The 22163-nt window shown below is 36.0% G+C and overlaps 1 protein-coding gene across 13 annotated transcripts in view; it reads right to left on the bottom strand.

The window, feature by feature from the left end:
* The window catches only part of MARK1 (microtubule affinity regulating kinase 1), a 138002-nt gene that overhangs the window by 74725 nt on the left and 41114 nt on the right, over positions 1-22163 (bottom strand). For 10 of the 13 annotated variants that reach the window (XM_055235357.2, XM_055235359.2, XM_055235358.2 and 7 more), the window contains exons 2-3: positions 10606-10809; positions 9038-9091 (exon numbers count right to left, since the gene is read on the bottom strand). In XM_055235357.2, coding sequence (XP_055091332.1) covers positions 9038-9091; positions 10606-10809 — 258 coding nt within the window. Of the gene's footprint in view, positions 1-9037; positions 9092-10605; positions 10810-22163 lie in introns of those variants that run through there. The other 3 variants (XM_063613947.1, XM_063613946.1, XM_055235362.2) reach the window with 3 other exon arrangements.

Genomic DNA, 22163 nt, shown 5'->3' with positions numbered 1-22163 from the left:
CATATACCTATGTGATCTTTTAACCCAGAGCAGGTCCTCATCACCAAGGTGCCAATCTTCACACTTCTTTGAGTCAGTAGAGAGAGTTGAGTAGGCATTTAGACTATGAAAAGAAGTTTACTTTGAAACAGAGTTATTCTTTAAAAAGTTAATTATTGTATGTGTAATACGCTCCAGGTACAAGTACAAAAAAGAGGTAATTTTAAGAATAGCAGTGCCATGCTACTATTTGAGTTTCTGATGTTAATTTTCAGTTCTTTTTCTTTCATTTTCAAACTGTGATGTCACACAATGTTGCTAGCAAATGTAAATTTAGTAAAAGAGCTCTGAATTTACTATTCCCCTTCAAATTTACTGTTTCAGGTTTTCTGTAGGCTGGAAATTAAGGCCAGAGTTTGCTAGTTGTGTGTTAAATTAGGAAAATAAGTCAGGAGTGAAGGCCTCAGATATGTCTTCTATATCACAGCTATTCTCGTTGTTCAGAGGCCTTTATTGTTTCCTTCTTGGTTCTTGGCTTTGTTCCAGATAACTAAAGCTAGTAAACAATCTTCAATTCTTTGGAGATATATGCTTTTCAATTGGGTCTTTCCTGGCTAGAGCTTAGGTCAGGGTTAGCCAAACTCCATTAGTGTCAATCAATATTTCCCTCAATTATGTGCATTTTCCTTTTCTCTTCTCAACTGCTCTTTGTTCCTTCCTATCTCTTCCATTCCTCTGCTAGTACTCTTTTTGTGATGATGAAAAAGTCTGTCATTTTTAGAACTAGCCAACTGGACATGGCTTATTAGACAATCGTCATTCTAGTTACACCCAAAGTGTCATAGTCAGAGGCCAAATGCACATGGTTTTCTCTCCATCAGACCTGCTCACCAGTCTGATGAAGTTGCCCTTGGTCTCATCATCGTCACAGGTCTTCTGCATTGCTTGCTTGATCTTGAGGCAGAAGGAGCACACTGTGGTCATTGGGAGCTTGACAAAAGCAGTGGTTCAGCTTGTTCCACCTGAGAGAGCTCTTCCAGGCTGTCTTCAGAGTCACAGTAAACTGGGCTAGTAGAAGGCTGGCATAGAGTTTTTGTGCCTTACAACACAGCCTTCTTCGCCTTTCAAGGATTTTGCTCTGATTTGGGTTTTAAGAGGGATAGGAACCCTTCTTTGTCTTCACTGCAGTCTTTATAAAACTTCTATCTGTATCTTTGACAGTTTACTGGCCTATTAATATGAAGTGTGGGTGCAGCTTTACCCTGAAGGTGACATGCAGTTCCAAGAGACTGCTAGGTCCTTGTCTATACTATCTCATAAGTGCCATTTATTGAGGGATTATGTGTACATATATATATATTTTTTATCTATGTTAACAGAATCCTACAGATTAAACTTTCAGCTTTTTAAATTCTAGGATCATCATGTCATTTCTTTTTTAGCTTTTAGACATCTCATTGGGATGTCAAGTATTTTGTAAAATTATTGCTAGCAGCACTATAACAATTTAAGCTAACTTCTTAAGGTCTTCCTATGAAATCATAGCACAGAAAGAGCTCTGAATATAATTAAATGGATATATATTAGATGATTTATAACTACTACAGTAAAATAATTATTCAGTATTTCTTTATAAACTTGATAACTTGCAGCCAATTATTCATTGCAAAGTAACAGAAGGAAATATTCTATAAATGATAGCCTGTGTCAGTTTCCCAAAGTTTTGTCTTCACATAGGTAGATTATAAGATTCTTATAAGAGGATTATAAGTCTTATAATTTCTTATGAACTAGTACCAATTTCACATTACTTGAATCTCTCCTAAGATCCTACACAGCTGTGGGTATAAGTTGGTGCTCAGTAAAAGTAATTGTTGGAGATATGAAGTTAAATAATTTCAGAAAGAAGACATTAAACTTAAAAGTAGCCTAAATTTGAAAAGATGGCCAATCTCATTAGAAATCATGGAAATTAAAATTAAAACTAGATACAACTTCATACCCATAAGGTTGGCAAAAATTTTAAAACATGGTAATATAAAGTGTTGGCAAGCATGTGGAGCAACAGTAAATCTCATACAGTGTTGGCTTAAGTAAAAATCAGTACAACTACACTGGAGAGCAATTTGACATTATCTAGTAAAGTTGAGGCTATGCATGCCCTTCAACCCAGCAATTCTACTTGGAGAGAGACATCCCTCTATACATCTTCTCAAAAAGATATACACAATAATGGTCATTCATTATCTGTATAGTAAAAACAAACAGTTAACTAGAAAAACAAAATAAAATACATAGAACAATAAAATCCACTAACAGGAAAATAAATAGATGTAGTATATTAAGGAGAAAATAGATAAATCATGCATGGCATATTCATACAATGGGATCTAACAATAGCAATGAAAAATAAATGAACAAGGCCAGGCACGGTGCCTCACGCCTGTAATCCCAGCACTTTGGGATGCTGAGGCAGGTGGATCACCTGAGGTCAGGAGTTCAAGACCAGCCTGGCCAACACGGTGAAACCCTGTCTCCACTAAAAATACAAAAAATTAGTTGGGTTTGGTGGCAGGCACCTGTAATCCCAGCTACTTGGGAGGCTAAGACAGGAGAATCACCTGAACCCGGGAGGTGGAGGTTGCAGTGAGCAGAGATCACGCCACTGCACTCCAGTCTGGGCAACAGAGTGAAACTCTGTCCAAAAAAAGAAAGACAGAAAGACAGACAGAGAGACAGAGAGAAAGAAGGAAGGAAGGAAGGAAGGAAGGAAGGAAGGAAGGAAGGAAGGAAGGAAAAAGAAAGAAAGAAAGAAAAAAGAGAAGAGAAGAGGAAAGGAAAGGAAAGGAAAGGAAATGAAAGAAAAGAAAAGAAAAGAAAAGAAAAGAAAAGAAAAGAAAAGAAAAAGAGGGAGGGAGGGAGGAAGGAAGGAAGGAGGGAAGGAAAGAAAGGAGAGACTATATAGTTACCACGAATAAACTATAAGACAATGTTAAATGAAAAAATCCGGTTACAGAAAGACAGGAAATTTTAAAATAACTAAAATATTGTATTTTAAGTACAATCATATGTAAAAAAGCTTTTAAAAATTTGAGTGGGAATAAGAAAGACCAAATTCAGAATAGTAGTTATTTCTAGGTAGGAAAAGACAAGACTAGAATCAAGAAATGACACATGGGTCTTCAACTATAGCTGTGATGTTTTATTTCTTTAAAAACAAGATTAGAACAAAATATTTTAGTGCAATAAATAAATACCATGAGAAAGCAACTTTTTTAAAATGGGAAAGACATTTTGAAGTCCCCATCCAAAAATTAAAAATAGACTAGTTTATTACATCAACAAACTGCCAAGCTTAGAAAAACACGAAAATATGATGCTTAAAATAACTAAATAAGAAAATAAGACTGCGACTTTTAAAACAGCCAGATAGTCTAAACTTCACAGGTGACTTAAAGACTCTAAGCCTCCTTCATTTCCCTCAAGAGAAAATTGTTCCACATTGATTTCAGTATATCTTAAGTAGCTTCTTGAGAACATAGAAATGGATGCTTTGCAGCTATTAAAAACCAAGCAATTAGGATAGAGGTTTTCGGAGTTAGAGGCAGAATACAGGCATTAAAACAAAAACACCAGAAACAAAAAGTGTCAACAAACAAATCAACAAACGACTACCAAAACCAAAACAAATAAAAACGAAAGTGGTTATTTATAAATAATCCTTGGTTATGAGTGCTTGATTTTATGGAGGTTAAGTGGATTTAACACTGTTAGGGGAATAGGAAAGGTTTCCCTAAAGAAGTAAGTCTAGGCTGAAATGGGAGGAATGAGTAAGGACTAATTAAGGGAAGAGGGGAGATGAGCCTTACCCAGAAGGTGGCAGAAAGTTGCAAAGGCCTGGTAACTGGAATAGAGTATGAATAGGAGCAGATGAAAATCACTAAAGCCGCAGGAGTCGGGGAAGAGGACAGTGAAGAGAAGCTACGGAGAGTTCATGGTCCATGAGGTGGAAAAGGAAGGTAGGACCTTTATACCATGTTAATGAATTAGATTTTTGGACTACAAACAATAAAACGCCATCTGAAAGTTTTAACAAAGGGATAGCATATTCACAGATGTATTTTGCATCCTTGACGACTTTTAAACTCTATGTATTACATTTTAAACTCTCTCTCTCTGTGTGTGTGTGTGTGTGTGTGTGTGTATACGTATGTAAAGTGGATGCAGTTGGAAGGCTACAAGAAGATAACAGTGACTTTGTCTAAACTGGTCATGATGGAGAAAGATAAAAGCAGACATTTTCAAAAGAGATATAAGAAATAAAATCAGCAAGACTGAAAATTCCCAAGTCACAATCATAGATTGACTGGGAAAATGAATAAGCATTAGGTAATGTTTCAGGTAATTCTCAAGACATTCAGAGTGATTACTGAATCTAATCTTAAAGAGATATTTCTCCCCGAAGATTATGTATGGCTGTGAAATTCTAGGTTGTTGAGCTTACTAAACTCAAAATGTGAAAGATTGGAAGTTTTAATTTGAGAGATAGTAGCAAATAGATTTTTGACATACTCTTTGGATATGCTTGCTCTGGAAGATATTTTTCATATTTGGATGCACATCTGTATGTTAAAAATGCCCAATTATATGTCATTGAGCCCTTTCTCCAGTAATTAAAGAGGGCTAACAAGGTTTAGAAAAGTCAGATTTTTGGTCACTAAACTGCACAGTTTGTTTTTCTCAGCAAATCTGATGATCACATCCTCAAAATTTAAACTGTTGATATTTTAGCCAGATATTAATATTACTGGTATCACCTTTAAAACACTTGTTTAAACACCTTTCCCTCAAAATCCTCATATTTCAGTGTGGAAAGTATACTTCCCACCAATTCTTCATATGATTTTATGTTAAACTCTGTTTTCAGTATTTTGTCCAAAACCAAATCAAAATTAAAAGCATTTTGCTGACTGACCACTAATCTCATGGAGAGTGAAACAGCGGGTAACTGGCTATTAGGCATAATCTTATTTATTCACATGGAAGAATTATTCCTTGCAGAATATCCCCACCTTTAACCCTCAAAAAAGTTCTAGGGGTATTTCATCATTATTGATTAAAAGATAACTTATGCAGTCTACATACCATTTCACAAAATAATAATTCTCTTATCACTTATGTTTTTGTTGGCCCACCTAAGAACTGGCCAAATTGTTCCTTCAAATGATGCACACATGTGACAAGAAGTGTATGAAAGAAGTACTCAGCACTAAGTGGTTTTGTTCAGCTATAAAGTGAAATATGCTATATAGCATGTATATATGAGAGTAGCTGATATTTCAATATATGTCCAATAGTGACATTTGTTAAGGAATATTTCCAAGGAGCTTCTTGTGCTCTCTCCTTGATAAAAATATTTGTCCATAATTTTGTGATTGGTTTTGCAAGTTTGGTTTCTGATAATTTGCTAAAACATACTGAATTCTGAATATTGCTCCCATGGTTCTGTTCTCCTCTCTACCTTTAGTTACCAAATTCTTCAACATGACAAAGATTATTTTGCAGATATTCTGGAAAACTTAATTAGCTTACCAGAGAGGTCTCTGGGCTTTATTCAAAAACTCACAAAAGTTTAAATGGCTTAGGCCACCATTTGACAACATTTTATATAACAGGTAACACACCAGACACGAGTGGTAAATTGATTATTCATTTAATAAAGTCTAATTTTCACAATTCAATAATTTAAATGTTTTACCCTTTTCCTGTTTGTGTAAAATCACTGTCCTAGCAAAGCGATTCATATTCTATAAAACTTTAATGCAGCAGTCATCTATTATATAATGACATAATTCTGAGTTGTAGTAAGTCTTGTTTTTATTTTCATTACAGATTTTACTACTTAGGAAATCACTTCTGAACCACTTAGCCACTTTTGTGAATTTGGAACATAATATAACACAGTAAAACAATAGAAAATGCAAATTAATAAGTAATACACAGAAGATACAAAAATGTTAGCAGAGATAAACTGCACCCTGGTGACTGTAAGCTGAGACAGACTGACACAAACTTTGTCATCTTTGCATAAATTGATGTGTCCAAGTTTCAAAACTAGTGATATCTCTGAGAAGATGATCTTACAACATTTCAAATTTATGAACTACGAAAACTATTATTTTATTGTCTTGCTTTTCTTTCAACATTAGTAGGCTGCTTAAAAGAACCCCAGGAGGCAGGGTGCAGTGGCTCACGCCTGTAATCCCAACACTTTGGGAGGCCAAGGTGGGTAGATCACATGGTCAGGAGATCGAGACCATGCAGGCCAACATGGTGAATCCTCGTCTCTACTAAAAACACAAAAAAAAAAAAAAAAAAAAAAAAAAAAAATTAGCCAGGCATGGTGCATGCGCCTATAGTCCAATCCACTCAGGAGGCTGAGGCAGGAGAATCGCTTGAGCCTGGGAGGTGGAGGTTGCAGTGAGCCGAGATCACACCACTCCAGCCTGGGCAACAGAGCAAGACTCTGTCTCAAAAAAAGAACCCCAGGAATCACTAGTATGGTTCATGGACCCTCTTCTAAAATACATTATTATATGAGGTAGAACTAATGCTTTAAAGAGGAAGAACTAAAAATAGCATCTACCTAAAATACTTTTTAACTATGAAAACTCATTAAATTGGATTCCATTAATTCAAAATATGTAACACAAATAATATGAGCATATTATGGGAACAATATTGAAGCCAAAGATACTTAACAATTCCAAAAACCAAACACGTTTAAGAACTTTGTATTTTGGCAGTATTAAGCAGTGTATCAACTTTAGATTCTTTTATCTATCATTGATGTTTGCAAAAGAAGGCAATAATTTCTATAAATATCTGATACACAGAAGAGGATAAAGGAGAGGGATCAGCTTAAATTCAGATCAAACCAGAACAAATTTACCCAAACACTTCTAGAAGTGAGATTACAATGAATCCTTATTTCATATAAATGTGCGATAATTACCTGCCTTTTAATGAGTATACCTAAGACATGGAAGCAAATTTTAATATCTTTTTCAATGCTAGGGAAAAATGGATTGTTTTACATTCCATTATTTTTAAGTATGACTGACTGGGAGATGCTACTGCCTAAATAGGAAAGGTCAAATGCTGAATGTTCTAAACACATGAGAATTAATGAAGACTTGATCTGCTTTTTCTTCAGAACTTCTAAAAGAAAGCAAATCTATGAACATACATGTAAATCACTCAAAAAACAAACACACAGTGTACTGGCTACATTTAGTGAGTCTTCATCTTTATTTTCACAGGCTAAAGAAAACAAAATTGTATCTTTTTTTTATATGCCTATTTGGAAAAGCAATACTTTATCAACAGGATTAGTAGATTTTATGACAGAAATTACTTATCACCAACAAGTACATGTTTTAGTTATTCAGATAAAGAAAGCTACATTCAGTTTCATGTTCACATGTTTCAGTAAGTACAACTTTGTTTATACAACCTTGGGAAAGACAGAGTAGGAGTCACATTACTGTGTATTCCAGCCAGCACAACAGGCCTGAGTAGTTCTAGATGCCACTTAAAAATCACTCAATTTGCCAGAGTAACCCACAACTAAATCCAGGAAAAGTAGAAAAGCTAGGTGGGCCATGGACAGGGACACTGTGTACAACTACGCAGTTTGTACATTTTAAGTGGGTTCCCAGCACAGGGGTGGGCAAAGATATGTCCTACTGTGGTTCCAGCCCAGTAAAAAACAGCATCTTTGCGTAGTTAATTGGTCCAGGGAGGATGCCTTTTTGTCAGTTACACAAAGGCATCATGGTTAGCAAAAAGACTGGTGCCAGAAGAAGAGACTTTCTCCAAGAAGAGACCAATAATACATTATCTCACATTCACAGAAAAAGAAGAACCCAGCAAAGTTTTCATGTTCTTACTGGGCAGAAATATCAGTGTTATGAAGTTATACTGGTTGTCAAATTTTCAAAAGAATCTCCGATAAGTACAAAGACAGAGCTCTAAGAAGAAATCTGGGACTGAGCCAAATGCGAAGAAAGTTTGAATATCACAAACCTAAATTTTTAATCTAATGCTATAATCATAGCAGATGTAAGCACAGCATATAACAATTTCTTATAAGATTCTTTCTGTTTTAGGAATTCAAAGTCATTTGTGTTAAAATTACATACGTGACAGTGGTCCCATTATATTCTAATAAAAGTCACAATGTATATTCTCTCACTCTATACAAACCTATCACATATGGCATGAATGTTAAAACATTTGCTTCCTTTTTAAAATACTAAAACGTGCATCTGAGAAAATTTTCCCATTTAAGTAATTAATGAAGTAACGTGAAACAGCTTTGGTTTGCTAAGGCAATCCCCGTCCTAACTGCTTTCTTTTCTCTCTATGTTGTTTCATATTTTCATCCTTTAAAGAAACATTCTTATTTTGTACTATGAGTTATCTGAAAGACTAGTAGCTCTTGTGGAAGAAGGAAGAAGAGCAAATGAAGCAATAAAAGGAAACTCACCTATGAACAATATTAACTTCTAACTAGATTTTTAACTACGAAGCTTACCAGCAAGGTCTCTGGACTTTATCTGAAAACTCACAAAAGTTTAAATGGCTTAGGCCACCACCATTTGTCATTTTGTATAACAGCTAAGACACTTGATACTATCAGTAAATGGATTATTCATTTAATATAAATCTAATTCTCAGAGGTCAATTCTGAATACTTGAAAATACTTCAAAATATTTGAATATTTCAAATCCTGAATACTCCAAAATGTATATTTTATTCTATTGAATAGAAGAGATAAATTTCTTTCATATAGTACATGTATTTAAGTAGTAGATAGTTTTCAAGCAACTACTTGGTAAGTCATAAACATTACATTTTATATCATGCCTTTTCTTCATATATTGAGGAAATGTAGATTGTACCTAACAGAAAATTTAGAATGACTGATTTTATAGAACTTCACATATTAATGATAAATTCACATTCTAATTACTTATTAAATTAATTAAATACCTTTTGTAGACTGGTAGGATTTAGCTGAGTTTTGTCTATTATTTTCACAGCAACCTAAAAAAGAAGAATCATTAAACTCTATTTGAAAAATGCATATTTTAATGAATAAAACTTACAAAAAATCCAACTTTTGTTTCATTCCTGACTAGATATAATTTAGCTCTTTTTAGGTGTTCACATAATCAGATAGTAACGTTTTGATAATTTGGCAGCCTTAGAATATACTCCATTGATCCAAGTCTTTAATCTTTTGATCCTGAGCCAATGAAATGAAAGCTTTGTTATTTCTCCTAAGTTTCCTTCTTTAAAGTAAAAATCATCCTGTATCTTAACCTTTTACTCATGATCTTGATAACCAACAATTATAGGGCAAAGTGGCCTGTGAATTTGCAGTAAGTTAAATATTATGTGAATAAAACAATTATGTTGGTAGAGAGATTGGATATCCAAGCTTACTTAGAGCAAACTAACAAAATGTACTTGGATATCTAGGGCTCTGCCCAGTATTCCCTGTCTCTGAATGGCTCCTAGGGTCAGAATAGACAGAAGGAACCAAATTCAATGGGAAACGACAATAATATTATACATAGAGCAAAGTGAAAATTTATTAAAAATATTTTCATTGAGGTTTTTTTTTTTTTTTTTTTGAGACAGGATCTCACTCTGTTGCTGAGGCTGGAGTGCAGTGGCGCTATCACAGTTCACTGCAGCGTTGACCTCCCGGGCTCAAGTGATCCTCACCTCAAGCTCTCAAGTAGCTACAGTTGCACATCACCATGCCCAGCTAATTTTTGTATTTTTTGTAGAGCTGGGGTTTTGCCATGTTGCCCAGGCTGGTCTTGAACTCCTGGCCTCAAGCAATTATGCCCGCCTCAGCCTCCCAAGGTGCTAGGATTGCAGGCATGAGCCACTGCATTGGGCCTGATTGAGATTTTTTTTTTTTATAATGTCCTAATCAGATCTAGTAAACGTTATATAATACAAAATGTTACACATTTATTCAAATAAAGTCTTTAACCCTAGCATACAGGTATATACACACAATGTACATATGTGTAAATATATAAATTCTTACTAAATAAATACATATAACTTAAAACACATGAGATTTTAGAAATCCAATTATCTTATTACCTGAGAAAACCACCCATATAGAAGTACTTGTTCAATGTAGTCTCTACACAGATACAAATTAGCAGGTGACTTTCTACATATTTATACCTAACTTATATCAAGCAGCAAGAACTTTTGTTCCTGAGGGTTGGGCAGCAATGGCAATCAGAAATGTTCACAGAAATCATATAATGAAAGTCAGAATCTGAGGAAAGCTCATCTGCAGCACACCTGATTTATGACATGATAATATATAGGAATGATTCTTTTGTAAATATTAAAAGGTCAACTTTTATGCCATGATAAACCTCTGCCTACTAATGTTCCATTCACACATACCCCAGTGTTTACCATATTGAAACTGTCATTTTACTCCCAAACATGGGCTATAGGGAAGCTTTAACAAGACTCCAGAGAGGTCCAGGCAGATATTAAAAGGCATTGTGCAAACTTACCTCTCTACCAGTTAGAACGTGTCTTGCCAATTTGACTTTGGCAAAATTTCCCTTCCCTATTGTTTTTTGTAAACGGTAATTTCCAATGTGAGGCTGTTCATCTGTTGCTGATGTAATGGAGTTTCTACACCGGGGGATGTTCTGTCTGCTACTTGACTTGGTAGACTGGATGTATGGTTCAGTATATCCATCCACAGATGTATGCTAAGAAAAAGTTTACAAGATTTCATTGTTAATTAAATTTTATTATAAAAGGACAAGTAAAAAGTACAAATAATTATTATTACCAACTCTTCAATAAAAACATATTGCACTACATTCTTTTAAAGTCTGAGCATTCTATTTATAATTTCTTCTGGACTTCAGCTCCCTTTACCAGGTAGAGTATAATTGTTTAAAATGAAATATTCAGGCCAGGCATGGTGGCTCATGCCTGTAATCCCAGCACTTTCGCAGGCCAAGGCAGGCGGATCACTTGAGGTCAGTAGTTCATGACCAGCCTGGCCAAAACAGTGAAACCCCATCTCTACTAAAAACACAAAAATTAGCCGGTTGTGGTGGCATGTGCCTGTAATCCCAGCTACTCGGGAGGCTGAGGGAGGAGAATCGCTTGAACCTGGGAGGCGGAAGTTGCAGTGAGCCAAGATCACATCAGTGCACTCCAGCCTGGGTGGCAGAGCGGGACTCCATCTCAAAAAAATAAAAAAGTGAAATATTCTACATGGCTTTAGGGATATGCTTTCAATTTAAAATTGTAAATAAATATACAGCCAGAAGCCTCACAAACCATTATTCCTATAAAGGTGTTATCGCTTTAGGTTGTGATGACAGTATAGCTCAGGGCTGCTTCATTAAAAAGGCAGAATGTCTTTATTGCCAAGACAACCTCATGGGTGTAAATCTCTTTTTCAAAACTAGCCCAGCCATTTGTCATGTTCTTGCTTCCATTTTCTGGGCATATAACTCAAAGAACTGACCAATCAGCAGCCTGCCTCAAGTATACCTCTAATTCATTTCTGCCCAACCCCCTCACCCAGTTTATCATGTCCAAGTGAAAGCTATCTATAGTCCTGCCCATGTCCATAATCTATCCATTGCATCAGTGCTGTTCTGGAGGCAAAGATGTCACTTTGTCTCATGGTCTCATGCTAACCTACAATTGCAATGGAGAGCTGATCCTGTTCACCTATGGACTCAGCACCTAAATTCCCAGGTCAAGCTGCCTAACCAGCTCTGTTTCGCTAGCTGTGATTGTTCCTGTTCCTGTCTAGTTTTGTCTGCATTTTGACATACATAAAATTTCTAGCAGTTTTTGTGAAAATGTTGAATCACACATAGTAAACACAACATCTTTCTCTGGCTTCTTAAAAAATTGCTGAAGAAGAGTAAAAATAACAAAGGAAAGGATATCTTTTGTTTGCAAAATAACTAATGCAAAATAACTAATGCAAAATAACTATTGCCCCACCTATACAAGCAACAGCTTCCTAAAGAATTTTGATCTTAAAGGCAACACTAAAGAGGAATCCATTTACCAATCTCATGCAAAGTATGATTCAAAGTCATTTTTCTATTTGTTACTACTTTTTGTTTTATTTTATGATAATTTTTAAAAACTCAGCTCAGGATTAAGGGTTTTTGCTGGGTCTTATACACATCTGCGCCTCTGGCCTCATTCTGCGTTAGATGCGCTTTGGTGTATTCTCGCCACAACCTGTACTTCCACATATCACAGCATGCTTTCCATTGTGCTATCATTATACATTTACTCATCTGTCTCTCACCACCCTATTATAAACAATTTTAGGGCACAGATGTTTTCTTTTCATCTTTATATACTCAGCACATTACAGGCTGCCAGATACACAGGAAGGATTCAATAAAGCAATAGTTTTCACAGTGTTATCCCTGGACCAGCACCATCAGAATAATCTGAGAACTTGTTCAAAATGCAAATTCTCTGGTCTTATTCCAGACCTACTGAACATGAAACTCTGGGGGTAGGGTCCAGCACTCTGTGTTTGGACAAGTCCTCCAGGTGATTCTGATGCATGCCAACATTTGAGAACCGCAATGAAAATAATGTAATAAGGAGTAAAATATAAAGTTATTCACTGGCTCTTGGAGACTCTTCTATTATCTGGGTAGAAACAAGAGATTTTCATTATAGTACTTAATTTCTAAGAGTTAACAGGCTGCCATTATATTTCCTACAACTAGTACTTCTCTACCTGAACTTGTTCTGCAGGGAATGCTGACTTCTCCAGCCTTCAAGATGTATCTTTTTTTTTTTTTTTCCTGAGACAGGATCTTGCTCTGTCACCCAGGCTGGAGTGCAGTGTCACGATCACTGCTCACTGCAGCCTCAAGTGATCCTCCCACTTCAGCCTCTTGAGTAGCGGGGACTACAAGCATGCACTGCTGACCCTTGCTACTTTTTTAACTGTTTTTTTGTTTTGTTTTGTTTTGTTTTGTTCTGTTTTGTTTTGTTTTGTTTTGTTTTGTTTTGTTTTGTTTGTAGAGATGGAGTCTCATCATGTTGGCCACGTTGTTCTCAAACTCCTGGGCTCAAGCAATCCTCCCACCTCAGCCTCCCAAAGTGCTGAGATATAGGCATAAGCCACCGCATCTGGCCATTTATCTTTCAAGATTTAATATGATTATCTCCTCCACACAGCTTTCTATGTCTTTTCACAGAGATGATTATTCCTCTTTTCTGTTGCTACCTATATACCCAATATATACTTCAACTATTAGAACTCTCACACTATCTTCTAAGTACTTGTCCATGGTCTGTGTTTACCGTTGACTTAAAGCTCCTAAAGCCCCATAACTTAATATAGTGTTAGGCACAAATAAGGCATTTGATACATACTAACTAAATTGAAGGGATTTAGGATCCTCATACTCCTGGTACCCTTATAGAATGACTTCTGAGGAGTAAGTCCATGCTGTCCAGATCTTTGATGCATATAAAAGCAATATGCATTAAAATACCTGAGATGTAACTCAGCTCCTAATGCTGGTTGTAGGCTACATATTGATACCATACCACATTTTGATGTATTTGACTGTATTATTAATTCCCAAATTTTCACACCCTTTGCCATGTAACTTTTCCAGGACCCTCCCACTGAGCGTGGAGGCATACTTTCCCACTCTTTGGGTTCAGTCACATGATTTTTTTTTTTTTTTTTTTGGCCAATAAAGTGAGTTAGAAATGATGGTATGCGAGTCCCAAGCTAGACTTCAAGAGGCCTTGTTGTGTCTCAACTTGCTGTCTGCCATCACCATGAGAAGGACTTATCCAGGCTGACAGCAGGACGATGAGCAATACATGGAGCAGGGTCACTCCCAGTTAAGCCAAGATTTAATCAACTGATCCCCAGCTGACTCTGACTCATGAGAAATCATAAATGGTTCTTGGTTTAAGCCACTTAGGTTGGGATGATTTAGGTTGGGATGATTTGTTACACGGCAATGTCAGTAGATACACAATGCTATCATTATTTTAAAATTAAAAAGTAAACATACGAGAAAAGGGAAAAACTTATGAACAATTAGAAGATTCTTATCAAACATGTTTACATTTTAGCAGAGTCTGAAAAGAAAGGATGAGGGAGGGAGGGAGGAAGGAAGGAAAGAAGGAAGGAAGGAGGGAAGGAGGAAAGGAGAGAAAGAGGAGGAAAGGAGGGAAGGATGGAAAGAGGGAGGGAGGGAGGGAAGGAAGGAAGGAGGGAAGGAGGAAAGGAGGTGGGAAGGAGGGAAGGAGAAAAGGAGGTGGGAAGGAGGGAAGGAGGGAAGGAGGGAAAGAGGGAAGGAGGAAAGGGTGGAGGGGGGAGGGGGGAGGGGGGGAGGGAGGGAGAGAAGAAAAAAAAAAGGAGCTATATATGGTCAATTCCCTAAGGAGAAACCCTTGATTGTAAGCTGTATGGGAGCAGAATCCTTGATTATTTTGCATCCCCATCACCAAGTATGGTGTAACACAGAGATCAACAAACGATTCTGGGGAAATAATATCCATGGGCCTATAGGCTGTAGTTGGCCAACCTTTGGTGTAACATGTCACATTTTGGGATACAGGTTTAAATTGTTTCTCAATGATTTTCTTTAAAAGATCTCCTAGCTCTCAACATTAAACATGATCATTTATACACAACACATTTATATGTCTTAAATAAAAAATCAGAATATACAGCATATATTTTATATTATATATATTATACATTCTGAATATATTATATATTCTGATTATAAGATACCCACCAAAACAAATATTTTCAAAAATTACATCTTTCCTTAGGATTGCTACAGCATCATTTAGGAGACAACCTTTCCTTGGAAGGACTCTTTGAAGTACAGTTTGGGATAGCTGATCTCACTTTCCTGATCAATAGCTTAATTCTCAAATTGAAAATGTGGCAAGAATATCAATTCAGCTCATGCTAGATTAAACAGTGAATTTAATTTAGAACTACCTCAACCCTAAGGCTGTTAGATAGAAGAAATTATGTTAGCTCAATTACAGCATGTCTATAAATTTTAATTTCTACCTTTATCTGAAAACACAAGTTCCAATCCTGTCATTCTTCTTCGAGTTTTCAACTTAATCTAGTAGACTGTGAATTCCTTTATTCTTTCTGCAGCAGTGGTAATGTGACCCTAAAGCTTGCCCTGAGTGTGCAGTGTAGTCAAAGTAATCAGAGATAATGATTTCATTAGCTCTTCAGTGCTGCATCCCATGGAGCACCAGACTCAAATTCCTGAGTAATAAGAGAATTTTCCCTGCCTTTAATACTGAAATGAAGTTCTTCTACTCACTGGCTATACATCCTTGGAAATATTTTTAAAAATTGCAATGTTTTATGACAGCCACTAAATCTGCTTGGTGACTGAATATTCAAATGCTCCTAAAAAGTCAGATCACATATTAGACCTGAAGGTAGGGCTGTCACAGCTCTGCTCTCAGGATTTTGGAATATGCTATTTTTGCATACCACAACCACCCTTTGGCCAAGTGATATTAGCACCAATACAGGTCATTGCATTTAGAAACAATAACCATACTTTCATTTCTCAAAGTCATTTTATTAAAGGAGTAGGGAAGTTCTACTTCCAACAAAGAATAGTTTGTAACTAACTAAACCTATCAGCAGACAAAAATATAATCTGTAGACAAAATATTAAAAACAACTGAAAGCTCTGAAGAGCCATAAAAAAGCAGGCAAAGTCTTAAGGGAAGTTGATCATTGAATGAAGAAAAATTTCACAATGTAGAACCTGGGTTGTTATAGTTTCGAGCTGGGGGCAAACTCTGGCCCACCTCGCTCCATGTGACTTAAACTCAAGCACACAGCAACAGTTTTATTGGCTAAAAAGGAATCTGAGGATAGGTTTGGGAGCTCACAAAATGGCTGGAAAGTGAGAGAGAAAACCTTGGGAAAAATGAAGTCATGAAGAAGAAAAATGAAATTTGTATATTAATTGCAGGTGCTTTGCTAAGTCCCAAACAATGTATAAGCAAGACAACCTCTAAGGAACACATTAGAACAAGGCAGTAAGATAATAAAGTAGGTATTTGGCCTGTTGGCCACCACAAGGGAGGCTGAATTTGAAATTTGAGTCAAGCCAAATTAACTGTCTGCTAAAGCAAAAATCAACTGTCAGAAGATAATTAAATTCAGAGTCTCCGTAGAGTATCAATAAAAATGTCCAGTATGTAAGTAAAACTTACTAGACACATGAAGGAACAGACAAATATGATTCATTGTCAAGAGAAATAATAGCCACAGAAACAGACCCCAAGATGACCCAGAAGTTGGAATCGGCAGGCAAGAACTTTAAAGCAGATATTATAAATACATTTTTTAAAGTAAAGGAAAATATGGTCAGAAAGAACAAGTACATGGGAAATGTTAGCAGAAAAATGAAAACTATAATAAAGAGACAAATGGCAATTCTACAATATACTACATATACTACAATATATACTACATATATATTACAGTATATACTACATATACTACAATATACAATATACTACAATACTACAACATTTAAAAAGAAAAATTCATTGGATAGGATTACAGTAGACTGCAAAGAAGAAAGGGTCAATGAACTTGAAGACAGATTAATAAAATTTAGCCAATCTTAACAACTGGGACACAGGAAGACTGAATAAAAATAAAGCCTTGGCCGGGCGCAGTGGCTCATGCCTGTAATCCCAGCACTTCGGGAGGCTGAGGTGGGTGGATCACGAGGTCAGGAGATCGAGACCATCCTGGCTAACACAGTGAAACCCCATCTCTACTAAAAATACAAAAAATTAGCCAGGCGTGGTGGCAGGTGCCTGTAGTCGCAGCTACTCAGGAGGCTGAGGAAGCAGAACAGTGTGAACCCAGGAGGCAGAGCTTGCAGTGAGCCGAGATGGCGCCACTGCACTCCAGCCGGGGCGACAGAGCGAGACTCCATCTCAAAAAAATAAATAAATAAACAAAGCCTCTATGATCTGTGGTGGGTCAATATCACATAAACTGTCACATGTATAAATGGGGCCCAGAGAAGGAATAAAAGAAAATAGGGTAGAAAAAAGTACTTGAAGTAATAATGGCCATACAATTCCTCCAAACTGTAAATTCTAAGAAGGATAAACACACACACAAAAAACCCAGTGTAGAAGATCACTGTCAAATTGCTGAAACCATGCATAGAGGAAAACAAAAACCTTAAAAGGAGTCAGGGAAAAATGACACATTCACACATAGGGATAACAATACAAACGGCAACTCACTTCTCATTAATCAACAATGGAAGTCAGAAGACAACATTTTTAAAGTGCTACAGAAAAATCAAATGCAAGCCAAAATTCATTATCCAGTGAAAGCATTCCTCAAAAAAGACAAAAAAAAGACATTTTTAGATTAACAAAAACTGAAAGAATTTGTTGCCAACAGACATACACTATAAAAAATGCTAAAGAAATGACAGTAACAACAGAGGGTAAAATGAATCTATATAAATGAATAAAGAGCTCTGGAACTAGAAAATATGTGGGTAAATACAAAACAGTACACATTTTTCCATCTCTTCATTTATTTAAAAGACATGACTGTTCAAAGCAAAGCATAATAGTGTACGTGGAATTTATAAGCAGAAGTAAGCATATGTGAAAACAAAACCACAATCAGAGATTTCAACATACTCTCTCAATAGCTGAAAGAACAACTATACATGAAAAAACAACCACTGGGCGCGGTGGCTCACTCCTGTAATTCCAGCACTTCAGGAGGCTGAGGAGGGCAGATCACCTGAGGTCGGGAGTTCAAGACCAGCCTGACCAACATGGAGAAACCCCGTCTCTACTAAAAATACAAAAAATTAGCCGGGCGTGGTGGCACATGCCTGTAATCCCAGCTACTTGGGAGGCTGAGGCAGAAGAATCGCTTGAACCCGGGAGGCAGAGGTTGTGGTAAGCAGAGATCGCACCATTGTACTCCAGCCTGGGCAAAAAGACCGAAACTCTGTCTCCAAAAAAAAAAAAAAAAGAAAAAAGAAAAAACAGTAAGGATACACAAAATCTGAACAACACTATCAAGTTACGGAAGGTTGCAGATTTCTTAAAGCACATAGTTCTTAAACTCTAAGTTAAGAACCCTTCTCTAGCTCCCTTAAGCTCTTCCCATAGATATTTTAGTTCTCTTTAGAGTGACAACCTTGTCTTTTCATCAAAGGATAACTTAAAGAACAGCTACTTTGCCAGCTGCAGTGGTGTTTGCCTGTGGTCCCAGCTACTCAGGAGGCTGGTGGGAGGATAGCTTGAGCCCAAGAGTTCTGGGCTGTAGTACACTATGTTGACCTGGTGTTTGCACTAAGTTCAGCATCAATATGGTGACCTCCTGGGAGTGGGGGACCACCAGGTTGCCTAAGGAGGGGTGAACCAGCCCTGGCCAGAAACAGAGCAGGTAAAAACACCCGTGCTGATCAATAGTGGGACTGCACCTGTGAACAGCCACTGCATCCCAGCCTGGGCAACATAGTGAGACCCTGTCTCTAAAGAAATAAAAATAAATAAATAAAAAAGAACAGTTACATCTGTATAGGAACATGGCTGAAGATACATTAATAATAATTAATACCTACTTCATAAGGATCCAAGCAATGAATCTGTCTGAGTTTAGTTGTCAGAAATATTTCTCTGACCTGGTATGGTTCCTTTATTATGTTACTATACAATAATCTCTCCATCTTTCCCCTGTTTTGACATTTGAAGGTGAATTTTCATATTAAATAGTACGATGGTGGATGTTGTCAGTGACGGTACTTTTATGAGTGACAAAAATGTTTTAACAGCTGGAAAAGAATGCTTATGAAGCATAGAAGACCTGTGATTCTCCTCCTCTATGTTCCTACTGCACTTGAAACATTCTTTTACATAATACTTAGAACCTTACAGTGAAACTACCTTATTTTTTAAACCATGTTCTATGAAACTGTGAGCTTTTAAATTGTCAAGCACTACATCTTTTACATGCATTATCATTCAATATAGTGACTAGTACATGAATGGACCCACTAAATATGTTATCTTCTATTGTTAAGTACTCAACTTAAATCCTTCTGCAAACTGGCCAGTAATTATTTTATCTGGTTCTTTAAAATCAACAAAACTAAAAGTCCTCAACAAAATGTAACTTAATTACAAACAAAAAAATCAATTTTATTTGATATATCAGAGCTTATTTCAATGAGATGTCAATAAATTTGATAAGACAGTCAAATACCTATTTCCAAAAACATAAAACACAAAAATACGAGGTCTAACAATGGAAAAAGAAAAAGCTATTGAAATAAATTGCCACTAAAACCTTCTGACAGCCACCATGCTATGCACAGCATAAATCCAAAGGGAGAAATTGTACAATATGTTCCTGCCTGCCCTTATGGAGCAAGTGCATACTTTTCCAAATGTTCATATTACAAGTAGTCTTTTACCTGGTTTGTTTTTAGGTACTAGAAATGGGTTCAGTTTTAAAACCTAAACAGTAAGATAATAATGAAGAAAAGTAGTCAATACAGTTTATTAATAGAGATCCAAGGAACCTAAATGAAATATTAGCTGATATCACCAATAACATATTAAATAATTATCACTTCAATCAATTAGGTGTATAATCAGAAGGCAAAGTTAACTCTATACAAGAAAAATATTACAATTTACTGCTTCAACTTGAAAAACATAGAGTAGTACTAAGTGAGACAAACCATAAAAACAGAAACAAGAATATCCCATCAAACACCCTCATTCAACAAAGCAGTAGTACTAGATATATCAGCAATACTTCTTAAGAAGATATATATGCACATATCTTAAGAAGATATGGAAAAGATTTATTTGTATTATCTTTCTGCAGCTAGCATAAATATAAACCTAGAAAATCCAAGTAAATCAATAAAGTATCTTTTGGAGGTTCAAAAAGTTGTAAGAGACAGGAAACATCCTTAATAATCATTACATTCTGAGAAAAATCACTGGGTTAACTCTTCACTCATCCTTTCATATTCAGGTTAGACATCACTTCCCAGGAAACACCACACATCATATTAGAGTTTCTACTCCTTCTTCAACTAAGCCAGGTTCAGTGTCATATCTGGTCTATTATTATTTCTAGCACTGCACTGTTCCAAATTTTTAAATTAATTTTTATGAAATGATATATTATTCACCACTGTTTCTTACATCCTTGCACTTCTCTTAGATTTACTTTTTCCAGCTTGTAAAATTTTTTTCAGATAGATGTGTAGGTGCTATACTTTCTGAATCTTTACAGCTACTAATTTTTCTTATTTTAACTTCACATGTAAACAATAATTCCATTAGATACAGAACAGGTACAAAGGAACATTTTCCTTACTTCTAGACTTATTCCAGAAAGTTGAACCTTTTAGAAACCTGACTTACTGATATCTATAAACACATCACAAACTGTGACCTCTGAATGAGAAAACAATAAAAGACAGAAGAAATCCTACAGAAGTTCCAGGTGAAAAAAAATTTTTACAAAACCTTTGTCTAAGGAATAGACCCAAATGCAAACATATGTGATATGTTAGTGTGAAATTCAGCACTTCATATCAATGAAGAAGTAATAAATTATTCAACAAATGGTATTGGAACAGCTAGAAGAAATAAAGCTGAATCTCTAGGAGTGAGGTATCACTCTTTACTCCAAAACAAATTCACAATTGATTAAGGATATAAATGTAAAAACAAACAGAAAAAAACACAAAGACGAAGAAACCACAAAAGTACTAGAAGAAAGAATCGACAGTCCAGCAAGTGCTTTTTAGTCTCAGCATGGGAAATGGCTCTCTAGGTATAACATAAAATAAAAGTCACTAAAAGTTTAATAAATGTGACATCACAAATTTAAAAGACAGTAGTTGATTTTTTAAAAACTCTCCTTATCAAAGTAAAAGGCAGATAATAAATTGAGAAAAAATATTTGTAACATATGGCAGGCAAATGGTTAATTTTAAAATACTAAACCTTCCACAAGTCAATTTTTAAAATGGGCAAATATGAATGTGCACAGGATGTATACAGATATTTCACAGAAAAGGACATATATGTGACTTTTAAACATATGAAGTAAATCATAAGTGAAATATAAATTAAAGCTACAATAAAATCTATTTTTCATCTATCAGGTTACAACGATTAGAGTTTGATAGCATTTGATGGTGATGGTATAGAACTAGGCATACTTACATATCATTGGTCGCAGTGAAAATTGACACAAATTCTATGTATAGGAGGATTTGGGAGACAACTATCGAGTAAATTCCCACAATCCTTGGGCTAGAAATTTTACTTCTAGTAATTAGTTTTACAGACATAGTCACAAATGAGTGTAAAGATGAACACATACAATATTTATTGTGGCACTGTTTGTAACAGCAAAAAACAGAAGCAAGCACAAAGTCCATCAATAGGGAGAGCTGGTTATGTATGTATGGTATGTTCTTTGTAAATCTGTATATGTGTACATGTGTCTCCATGTACACGCTTCAATAAGCACAGACTATCTCCAGAAGGTTACACAAGACACAGAAGAGAAAGTAGTTACCTCTAGAAAAGGGAGCTAGGGGACTGGGAAACAGGAGTATAGGGAACATTTTCTTTTTCATATCATATCATCACGCTCTTTGTTAAATATCCTGCAACAGATCCCCATTTTATTCAGAGTAAAATCAAAGCCTTTACATGGCCAATAAGGTAAGACTAACAAAGTCTGACCCCCTATTACCTCTCTGCCCTCATTTACTACTATGCCCCTTCTCATTCACCTTGCTCCAGCCAAATCGGTTTCATAGCCATTCTTCAGGAATGTCTGGCACACTCATACAACAGGTCGTTTGCTCTAGCTGTTCCCTCTGCCTAGAACATTCTTCTCTCAGATATCAGTTTGTCCAATTCCTTCAGGTCCCTCAAGTCTTTGCTTAAATCTCATCTTTGCCGTGAGGTTTACTTTGACCTATTTCATACCACACATCTCCTT

The sequence above is a fragment of the Symphalangus syndactylus genome, chromosome 19 (assembly GCF_028878055.3).
Source record: "Symphalangus syndactylus isolate Jambi chromosome 19, NHGRI_mSymSyn1-v2.1_pri, whole genome shotgun sequence".
Taxonomy (NCBI): domain Eukaryota; kingdom Metazoa; phylum Chordata; class Mammalia; order Primates; family Hylobatidae; genus Symphalangus; species Symphalangus syndactylus.
The sequence above is the reverse complement of the archived record's forward strand: the minus strand, read 5'-3'. Positions and strand labels throughout refer to the sequence as shown.